This window comes from Emydura macquarii, unplaced genomic scaffold (assembly GCF_026122565.2).
Source record: "Emydura macquarii macquarii isolate MOO-44397 ecotype Brisbane River unplaced genomic scaffold, CSIRO-AGI_Emac_v2 contig_2473, whole genome shotgun sequence".
In the NCBI taxonomy this organism is placed as follows: Eukaryota; Metazoa; Chordata; order Testudines; family Chelidae; genus Emydura; species Emydura macquarii.
Genome location: NW_027132610.1, coordinates 17,529,199 through 17,540,091, shown reverse-complemented (window position 1 = coordinate 17,540,091; position 10,893 = coordinate 17,529,199). Strand labels below are relative to the sequence as shown.

Genomic DNA, 10,893 nt, shown 5'->3' with positions numbered 1-10,893 from the left:
TGAACTGGCCAATGGGCTAGCTCCCTGGGCGAGGCGGTTCCGCTGAGGGAACGTGTGCAGTACTAAAGCCAGAGGCGCGTGCACGTGCGTGGGGTTGCATGAGAGAGGGCAGCGTGTACTTTGAAACTAAACAGCTGCTGCTCCTCCTCCTCCTCCTCCTCCTCGTGGGAGTTCAGGCAGAGGAGCGTGTGCAAGGAGCCTCCTCCTCCTCCTCCCTGGAGTCCTGCGGTAAGGAAAGGAGGGGGAGAGCCCATCCTGCGCTACGTGGTATGCCCAGCTCATTGTACCTGCATGCACACAATGCAAACGCTTCTCCCAGGCATGCAACAGCAGGTAGAAATAAAATTTTAGCCCACAAAGTGGATGCTGAAAGGTTGTTTCAGGTGGTAGGAGCTGCACAGATGAAGGCTCCTGCACCAATGGTGGTGAGATGGTGTAAAGGGACCAAAGAGACCTTCACTAGGTGAATAGAAAGTAGACAGACACATAGCTTTGATATAACACTTTTTAGCCATAGATCTCAAAGTGGTTTGCAAGGGAAAGTAAATCTCATTCTCCCCATTCTCAGATGGGGAAACTGAGGCACAAAAGCAAAGTGACTTGCCCAAGGTCACACAGCAGGTCAGTGGCAAACCAGGAGTGGAACCAACTTCCTGACTTCCAGTCCACTGCTTTGGACTGCATTACTTGTCAAAGGATTTTTAATTAAACCTCTAAAATATTTTAAAGTGAGTTCAGTGCTCATGAAAGGTGCCAGATAAAAACTCCAGGGATAAAAGTCCTCTATTTGCCTACAGAACAGGAATACCAATGGCTAATGCCTAGGGATCCAGTGCTGGGGATTTTATTGCAAGTCTTATGATCCATGGTGTTTTTCTTAATGCACCAGTTGCTAAACTCAGTCTCATGAGAATCTCAACTTTCATTTGGGAAAAAAATAAAAGGAAAAAAAAGTATGTTTCTAACCTGCATAATTACAGAGAAAAATTCAAAAACATGAAAAAAGTTTCCCTTCAAGGCTCAGAAATCAGAAGGCAAATAAAAAATATCTCAAAGTTACTGCTTTTTAAAATAATCTGTGATTTTTTTCAATGCTTGCAGCTAGCAACATTGCTTCCAGGTGTTGTGATGCAGGCGGAGAGAGGCCAAATGATGATTCATTGTCCCTCTTTTTTATTTTCTTCCAGCTGCTAGAAAGATCCTTGCTGTGATGTGGAGGTCAGGCAGGCCCAGTTGCCTACTTGCCCTCTCTAAGGAGCATCTGGGATAGTGGATTCTTCTTGATGGGCCATCAATGCTTGTCTGACCAGTGATAGTTGCTCCTTTTCCCTCCTAAAAGGCCAACTGTGGGCATCTCCCAATCTCACAAAATATTTCAGTAGCACATATAGTAATACTTCATAACTTCACTAATAATGATAGTGCATACAAACCAACAGGAAGATACTAAGGTTCAACAGATCAAGACTTTTAAAATGATGCCTCACAAGGCAACTTTGTACAAAGCGTATAATCATATGACTGGTGAATTTGGGAGTCCCAGGTGCTACACTCTGTACTTCAAAGTATGTAAGGTTATTTTAGTTTTCATGGTTCATTCAGTGCCTGGTATTTCTGCTGAGATTGTCAACTGAGGTGTCTGTCATAGAGCATGGGTGCCTCCCTGCTGGTCAAGTGTGGCACTGCCAGTGCTCCCTGCCTCCATTTCTTTCATTAAGGTGGGTCCCCTCCGTTATCCACACCCCACTCTTGCTGGAGGTGTGACTTAGCTAGAATCTGCTTGAAGCAGTGGAACTTCTGGAAATCAACTTTTTTGGCAATAAAAAATGTCGTTAAGAAAAGGGTAAAAGCTGAGGTTGTTCAGGATTGAATAGTGACAACCATAGCCTTTGTAAAACAAAATGAAGCATTGAAACTGGAATGCAGAAAATATTAAACAAGTTAAAGAAAAGCAGAAGGGTGAGATACAAGAACTGAGAGACAAGGTCACTGAGCTACTGGCACAATGTGTTACAAATTCTGAAGCTTTGAGAAAGCCCAAGAATGCGATCTTCTTAAGCAGAACAGCATTCTTAAGCACAGCTAGAAGCAGTGCAGTTGGACAATACAGAACTGACAGGCACTTTTAATTAGACAGTGAAACTTTTGGAAGGAGAAAGCATTAATGAAGACAGTGTTGTATTGTCTGAGGAGGCGCCACATTCTTATAATCCCTTTTTCCCTCCTTGAGCAATCTGGATTCTAAAGCTGCTTCTATGGTGTCTGTCTCTGCGGAGCCTATAATCACATCCACAGTCCAAAACAATCAGGGTTGTACACATACACAGCTGAAGGTTAAAAACCTTTCACCAGAGGAGATATCAGCCATAATGAAAGAAATAGATCCTTGTCCCAGAAGCAGGGGCATAGAGGAAGTGTTAAAGTGGTTTATGAAAGCTAATGAGCAGGTTGAATTTTGTGATCTGACTAGAAGAGATTGGGAGAGAATTTTGCAGGAGGGAATTGGCTCTGGGATTTGACTGTGTATTCCACAGGGCTATAAAGGTCGGGGACAGTGGCAGTTCTGGTGTTCAGAGATTATCTGAATTTTATTTGGGTTTGACACAGTAATCTCCATTGTCAGTGCTGTTAAGCAGAAATATAATGAGCCCCCTGCAGAAAGTGATTTAAAAAGAGGGAAACCAGAATATTTGTTTTCTCTTTCAGGTGCTGATCACCATGGAAAGCATAAAATGAATTACATCAGGATCCATGGAATTCATGATACAGCAGAGGAACAAGGCGATGACAGCACATGAGGGGAGAATGCCATCCTACCCTTATGGTTCATGGATAACCATGCAGAAAAGCCTGTAGTGTTTTGGTACCAACTGAACTGCAGCCAAGATGGAGGATCCTGCAACCCAAACAACTCTCAGGAGCAGGGACTTGGACTGGGAGACCTAGGGAGTGTTTACTTGGACTGGGAGACCTAGGGAGATGGTAGTGGCTAACCTAACCATTCATGGAACGCAGTTAACGCATGTGGAAAATATTACAGTTATTTTAGCAGATCACTGACCTGCCATTTTTGAGTCAACCTACCATGCCAGGAAAGTGACTGAGACTTTTAACCTCTATCTGAATGTAATTAAGGACTGGCAGAGTACCACTATCACTTCTGCACATACTGGAGTAACAATGCTTCCTACTCCTGAATTAAAACAAGACAATGAATCATGCCTAGAAACAAAAGCAGGATCTGACAATGAACTAGTGATAGATCATGAACAGCAAATTATGTAGAATAATGTACAGTATCAACTTATACCTACAGTATTGAAGTTAACCAATTTTATATTACTACAGCAGCTCTGTCATGCAAAATATGTGTACTTCTATATGCAAATGATAGCAAATGACGTGCAAAATTTCAGACAATCAATGGAAGGGGTGAAATTGGAGGAAATTTGGTGGCCTGAAAATGGACTGATTCAGGGGAAGAGAAATAAAAGATCTAGAAACAGTATTAGAAGTTGGGGTGTTGGGAATGGAATCATTTGGATATCACAGTATTGTGCCAGCAAAATCAGAAAATGACAATTCAGTTGCAGAACCTGTTAACAAAGTTAAATAAACAACAGAATGAGGGTATTGGGGAGGATTTAAAAATATCCAGGATGCTAGGATAACAGGACAGCTATTTAGGGAAGTGGAAGCAGCAATCAATTAAATGGGAAAAATCATGAACCATCCTAGATTACCTCTTCATGGTATGGCAGCTTCCTAATACAGAAGATATAGGTACGACCAAAGGAAATTCAAGGTGGGGAAGTGTCTGGGTTCATAACAAATAAAATAGTAGAACAATGGACAAAAATAAAAGGAGAAGATTGGTGTAGGTTTAGGTGCTACTCAAATGTTTAGTATGATGAGAAATGGTGCAAGCTTGATGAAACATGGATCCTTCCTAGGGTACTGTACTAGCAGTACCAATGGCCACAGGACTAAGTGAGGCATTAACAGTGTATAGTGTCTAGTCCATAGGTACTTTGGAACCTACAATGGCAGGTTACATCTTAAAGGAATATGTCACTCATCCTCAGATACTAGTAAGAACAGGTGGGTGGGAGTGTCTGGAAAGCCCCAGATATGTTAGGTTGTTCCAAGAGGCAGGGTACTTAGTTATGTCATTTCATTGTGATATACTGCAGAGTGCATTGCCCTCGTGTGGTTTCACCTTGGATGAAGAAACCTGAAATTGCACAGTACGGCTGAAGCAATCAGGATAAGGTCAAGCTAAGGTTGCAAAGGCTGGAGAAGGCAAATATTGTGTAACCTCATAGACACAGGCATATTATTATAATTGGCTAGTGTTTTGCTTAGTTCCAAGAAAAATTACCCAGATAGGGGTGAAAGTAATTTTTCAAGTACCCTAGCATGAGAGCCACAATGTATCAGTTGATGCCCCTCTGATTGCCCTAGACTGAGTGATGTAGCTAAGCTGAGTCATACAACCATTGCATTTCAATGTGCAGGCCTTAATGAGCAGACATCCTAAACATTTGTTGACCTTAACATTTGTTAGAGAGTCGAAATATTCAAAGCAACATAGATACTCTGGGAAATGTCCCGTGGTGAGAATTAGCATACAGTATTGGAGAACATCCACAGATACACATTATATCAAATGGCTTTGTAACTACAAGCCATACTACTAGCGATGCTAATTGCATTGATTTGGAAGGTTAGGAGCTTAACTGGGCAGTTGGAAAAGAGAAGAGATTAATAGGATATACAGGCTTTGAGGAAGCCTTAGAAAGGATTCTATGACTTCGCGGTGGGGAGTGTTGGGAACGAATGCATATTTAGGCCTGACAGAACCCTGCTGTGGATTTTAAGAGCTTGTTCTGATAATGTTTAACAGCCTAAGCATAAGTAGAACTGTGTATGTATAAGAAATTGCGGAGTAGTCGAGTTTGTGGAAAAAAAGAAAAGATAATTAAAAAGCTAGAAAAGATTGGTTTGAACTAACACTAAACCTGTACTGATGGAGGAAGAGAATTAACATAGAAATGGGTAACTAATACAATATGTAAACGAAACAGATAAGAAAGGTTGTAAATAAGTTTGTGTAACAAAGGGAGATAGAAGCTATATTGTCTGGCACTGGAGGCAACTGTGAAGAGAGTGCCAGATGAGTTTTCCCTTTGTAAATCATTGATCACTACTTGCTGAATATTTTGCCTTAATAAAGATTTGTTACACCCATCTGCTGAGTAAGCAAATCTCAGTCCAACACCTTCCACAGGAACAAGCCTGCATACCCCCTCTCTGTAATTCTACTTCATCTGCTGAGTGCTTTCAGTTCTTTAAAGAGGCCCAGGAGTCCATTAAAGTATCACCTGATCTTCCTTAGTCCCACACCCTGAAACTGAGAAGCAGCTAACTAATTATGACAAAGATGGGGCTGGCTCTATCTTCCTTTAAAAGGGACCATTCACACTGACAATTATATTTTGTTTTGTGTTTTGTGGGTGCTTTTGCACTGGGGATTGGATTGGAATGATAGGCACTGATTGTCCAAACACTTACACATGTTTCATTTTATTACCCTGAGTAGTCTTATTACTCACAGGAGTAAAGATAAGCATGTGCTTAAATGTTCACAGGATCAAGGACATACTTTGTTGGACTATTGTTGATATTCAGACTCTAATTCTGTATTGTGAGCTGTGTGGTCAAACTGCTGTGCCCACATGCAGCCCTACTAGGGTTACCACCTGGTCAGTATTTTACGGATTTGTCAGTTGCAGAAAAATAATTTAATCTGTCTGGTTATTTTTTAATGTGGGTTTTAAGATTTGCATTATTATCACAATACACTGGGATATCTAATGTTAAAATTCTTCTTCGAGTGCTTGCTCATGTCCATTCCATGCCTCTCTGTGCACGGTTACTGGAACTTTTTTCCCTTTAGCAGTATCTGTGGGGCCAGCTCTGGTGCCCCCTGGAGGCCTGTGCACATGCCATGGTATATGAGGTGCTGCCAGCCCTACCCCCCTCAGTTCCTTCTTTCTGCTTGTGATGGTTGCTGGAACTGCTTCGGACTTGCATCGCAAGTGCTCAATCTCTTTTGTTCTTCTTAATCATTTTTTGTTTGTCTTAGTTTAGGTAGATCAGACCTTAAGTGCTGTTAGCAGTGGTAGTCAGTCACTTAGAATAATCCCGGCTGGGACTTTGTAGGGAGCATCCAAGAAAGCAGGGTCGAGCATGGCACCGCACCGAAGCCAGGCAGCGGAGACTCGCTCACCACTACTGGAGCCTATGTCTCCAATCAGAGAGTCACCCCTGACTCCGGGGAGTGGGAGGGCGTCTCTGCACCTGCCAGCGCTGTCAACTCCGAAGGTGTTTCAGGCGGCACAGACCTTGTTGGCCTTGCCCACGCCACCCCCACTCTGGCCTCCACCCAGAGAGAAGGGGCCAATGTCGCAGGAGAAGGCCGCGTTGGGACCTCCTGGGTGACTCAGGCGATCCCTGGAGTGGGGAGGAACATCCCGAACAGCCCGGTTGCCAGAGGTTGCTCCAGGTCGTGGTTGCCGGAGCACCCCGCATTGGTGGGACACGGAGTGAGGTCGCCTTCCCGGCACCGATCACGATCCCCAGCACTGGGGGAGGTTCATACCAGGAGGCGCCGTCTGTCGGGGTTGCCTGCAAGAAGCCGCTTCCCGGAGGGAAGTCAGCACCGCTTCCCGGCACCGAGGAGTTCGCCCGCACCTGTGTGGTGCAGAACCCGGTCACTGGAGCCTGACTTGGCATGGAGAGGGAAGCGGCGCCGTAAGTTGTCAGTGCCCAGGCACCGCTCCAGGCATTTCAGTTCGCAGTCAGAGCATGGTTCCCTGTGTCAGCACCGGTCGCAGCGCTGGGTCTCATCATCATCACAGTCAATGACGCCGAGGGGCCGTTCCAGAGCACCCACGGATCGGGTCATCATTCCCCCACCACTCGGCACCGTACAACGGGAGCCTCCAAGGCAGCCCCACCGCGGTCGTCTGACCGGGATTCAGTGTCCTCTCTTGAGGACGGCCACCGGGTGAGTCATTGCCACCAGCATAAGATGTCAGAGCACTCTTCGGCTCAGGCAGCCCTGGGATGGCCTCAAGGGCAGTGGCCACCCCAATGACCATATTGGGGACTCTGGGGATTTCCGGTAGGTCCAGGTTCACAGTCGTTCAGGTCGTCTGAGATGCAGTCTGCACCACAGGTGCCGGAGAAAGGCCGTTGTTCAGCCTCTGACGACGAGTTGGACCCCCAGGAAGGGACCTCTGTGGGGGCCCCTTGTCAGCAGGAAGGGATGCCACCACCCACCGGGCCCTTCTAGTCCTCCTCCTCTTCCCCAGACAAGGCGGTCACCCAGGGACACTTGGCGCCCCTGGATGATTTCAGGGCACATCAGGAGCTTCTAAAGAGGGTGGCTTTCAACTTGGGGTTGGAGGCGGAGGAGCTGAAGGAGGCATCGGTCAGCCTCTTTAATGTCCTGACAGCGGCCGTCCCAGCCCGGGTTGCCCTCCCTGTTCATGAAGTGGTGTTGAAAATAGTGAAGGCCCTGTGGCAGACCCCTTCCTCGGTGGCCCCAATCTCTAAGGGGGCTGAGAAAAAATATTATGTCTCGGCCAAAGGTTTCGAGTACCTTTTCACCCACCCTTCTCCTGGTACCCTGGTGGTGAATGTGGCCAACCAGCAGGACAGGCAAGGACAGCCTGGCTCCATGCCAAGAAACAAAGACAACAAGAAATTGGACCTGTTCAGGGAAAAAGTTTATTCGACGGCAAGCCTGCAGTTTCGAATTGCCAATCAGCAGGCTCTCCTGGGCAGATACAACTTCAGTCTCTGGGACTTGTTAAAGCGCTTTGCGGATGCTCTGCCCCAGGACCAGGGGCTGGACTTTAGCACCATCCTGGAGGAGGGTGTAATGGTGGCCAGGGCAGCGCTGCAGGTGTCTTCGGACACAGCAGGACTCTGGACCATGGACTCTGCCATCTGCATGTGCAGGTGCTTGTGGCTGCAATCTTCGGGGCTGCCTTGTTCTCGGACCAGACGGATGTGAAGTTGCATAGTCTGAAAGACTCAAGGACCACACTCCGCTCGCTGGGTCTTTATACACCCCCAACTTCTAGATGCCAGTTCCATCCCCAGGGCCAGCAACAGCAGTGGTACCAGCCACAGCGGTTCACGCCCGACAGACAGAGGGACAGAAATTGGGGGTCTAGGAGACGTCTACCAACACCAGGGTCCTCCTCAGCCCTCCATCAAAGGTCATCTAAGCGATCTAGTAATTAGAGGAGGTAATTTTGAAGGTGCGCCTGAGGGCGGTGTCCCGGCTTGTTCCCTGGATCCCTCCCATCCCTTCTTGAACCGACTAGCTCCCTTTCTGTCCCAATGGGCCACGATCACTTCAGATCGCTGGGTCCTTGGCATAATTTCATCTGGCCCATCATTGATTGTCCATTCCTTGACCCACCCCCCCGTCCCATTTGCCGGAGTTGGCAGCAAGAAGGAACTGAGGGGGCATAGGGTTGGCAGCGTCTCATATACTGTGGCATGTGCGTCGGGTTCCAGGGGGCGCCAGAGCCGGCCCTATGGGTACTACTAAAGGGAAAAAAGTTCCGATAACCATGCATGGAGGTGTGCATGCACCTATAATGGAATGGACATGAACAACACATCTCAAAGAACAACAGTTACAAGATAAATAACCGTCTTTTTCTCTGTCCAGCTAAAGATGCTGTAGTGTTTCCACTTCCACAGTTCAAGTAAGAAAAGTTATCAATCTTATCTATCTATATGTGTTATCTCTCTACATCAGAGGTAGCCAAATAGTTCGGTGTGCCCCCCTAGTGGGGCGTGGAGGAACGTTCGAGAGGCTGCATATACAGATTACAATGTATGGCTGAATCATATTTATTTATTGTAAAATGCTTTGAAGATGAAATGGGCAATATGAACTGTTGTCTGTCCACAGCTATGCCCTACTGCTCACATCAATCTTTTGACATTATTTAATACCTTCTCTATTATTCATATTACTATTCAGACATGTTATTTTCTTATCAAAAATAGAATGGGATGTTAATTACAAAATTTGGATCTAGGTCTGATTTTCCCAGTTGGTCCATTCTCTTTGCCAGCTGCAAAGTTTGGATTTGTATCTGGACTTCTACAGGGCTGGGGGAGGTGGGAGTCTAGTTTCAGCAGCTGGTTCAGTCATTTATGGAGAATAGGCCCAGCTGCAAAGCTTGGATCTGGGTCTGAACTTCACAGTTTGATGGCATCTGGCTTCAGGACCTGGTTCAGGCCATGCCTGGCCAGCTAAATTGTTTGGGGGCAGGGTCTGAACTTCTTTAAGGGCATCAGACTCTGGCTCCTGGCCGCTGGTTTGTCCCACTCTTAAATTAGTACCTACAGCTGGGACTGCAAATTGATCCTGGCTCCTGGATCCCAGGTGCCTGAGTTTGTGCCCATTCAGACCTGGAGAGGTACCGTGGTACCCAGCCTCTCTCAACAGCGGGGGTGACTCAGACTCCTTCAGCCCCCGGGAAGTGCCTATCTAGCCGGGGATCCTGGCCTGGCTCCTGGGGGGCTCCCCGACGCTCGCTCGGGGGCGGGTCTCACAGTCACTCACACCCCACAGCGGGTGGCGGGAGGCCTCACAGGCCGGCCGAGGCCCGGCTGGGCGGACGGCGGCGGCTCACGCCCGAGGCCAACAGAGGGCGCCGCGCGGCCGCGCTGCCTTGGGAGGAGGAGGAGGAGGAGGGGAAGGAAGCCGTGCGCTAGTGCACTGCAGAAAGCGGCCCCGGCCGGCGAGGGGGGTGGCGGAGGCTGTGGCCTGGTGGCGGGGGTCCCCGGCCGCTCCGAGACGCCGCCATGGACAGGTTCGCGTGGGCCAGCGGCCTGCTGGAGATCAACGAGACCCTGGTGATCCAGCAGCGCGGGGTGCGGCTCTACGACGGGGAGGAGAAGGTAAAGGGCGCGCCCGGCTCGGGCCTAGCGGCGGCGGCAACCCCCGGCGGCCCGGGCCCGGGCCTGACCGCCCGCCCGCCCCGCCCTCGGCACCCGGGGGCATCGTGGGATGCGAGGCGCTCTGGGGAGGGGGCGGCGCGGGCAGGGGGGGTTAAAGCCCGGGCACCGCCCCCCAGGGACCCTCCGCCGCTGGCTGTGCCAGGGTGTGCCCCGGCCGTGGAGCCCCAGCACCCTGTGCCACCACCCCGCGCTGTCCCCGGTGCTCCTCGGCGGCTGCTCGGGCCAGCGCCGGCCAGGGTGACTGCTCAGGTTCCGGTCGCGGAGCGTAGCCGCGGAGCCGGGGACGCTCCCCGCCGGGTGTTTTCGATGTGAGGGTTGCTGCTCTATCAAGGGATATACATAGACAATCTTCCTCTAGCCAGTAGTGCCTAGAAGACACCTGCCATGCCGCTTTAGTGTTTAACTCCCAGCCTTGCCCTAATCTCAGAAAGGTAGGGCTGGAAAGGACCCTCCCCTCGCTGGGGGGGGCAACAGACATGAGTCCAGTTTCAGGACAGCGTGATCTCATTTGTGGGACAGGGCAAAATTAAAATAAAGAAATCCCTTTAATGGAACCAAGAGCGCTCATTTCACCTCTGTAGCAAATAGCCCATAGACAGTTAAAACAACACATTTAACTAAATTGCACATTCAGTAACTAGCCGCCAACTATTGATGCAGCTAGCTTGCTAGCAAGGTAAACAGCCCACCCTGAAGGATCCAATTGCAGGACTGTCCCACGATTTACAGGATGGTTGGTCACCCTGCGCCTCAGTCCTCTGTCTAGAAAGCTACCTGGCCACACTCCCAGCAGGGCCAAACCTGGAACATCAGTGGGCATTTTAGAAATGTAAT

At 48.7% G+C, this 10,893-nt stretch overlaps 1 protein-coding gene and 1 long non-coding RNA gene across 2 annotated transcripts in view; both read left to right on the top strand.

Annotated features, from left to right (window-relative positions):
* The first annotated feature begins 96 nt into the window (after positions 1-96).
* LOC137162839 (uncharacterized) lies at positions 97-5,715 on the top strand. Its single transcript, XR_010922520.1, has 2 exons — positions 97-228; positions 2,707-5,715. It is a non-coding gene; the product is annotated as an uncharacterized lncRNA (long non-coding RNA).
* Positions 5,716-9,526: 3,811 nt separating this feature from the next.
* The window catches only part of VPS36 (vacuolar protein sorting 36 homolog), a 28,592-nt gene continuing 27,225 nt past the window's right edge, over positions 9,527-10,893 (top strand). Inside the window, exon 1 of the mRNA XM_067563057.1 lies at positions 9,527-9,999. Within this exon, the coding sequence (XP_067419158.1) occupies positions 9,904-9,999 (96 nt within the window). The 5' untranslated portion in view covers positions 9,527-9,903. The remainder of the gene's footprint in view (positions 10,000-10,893) is intronic.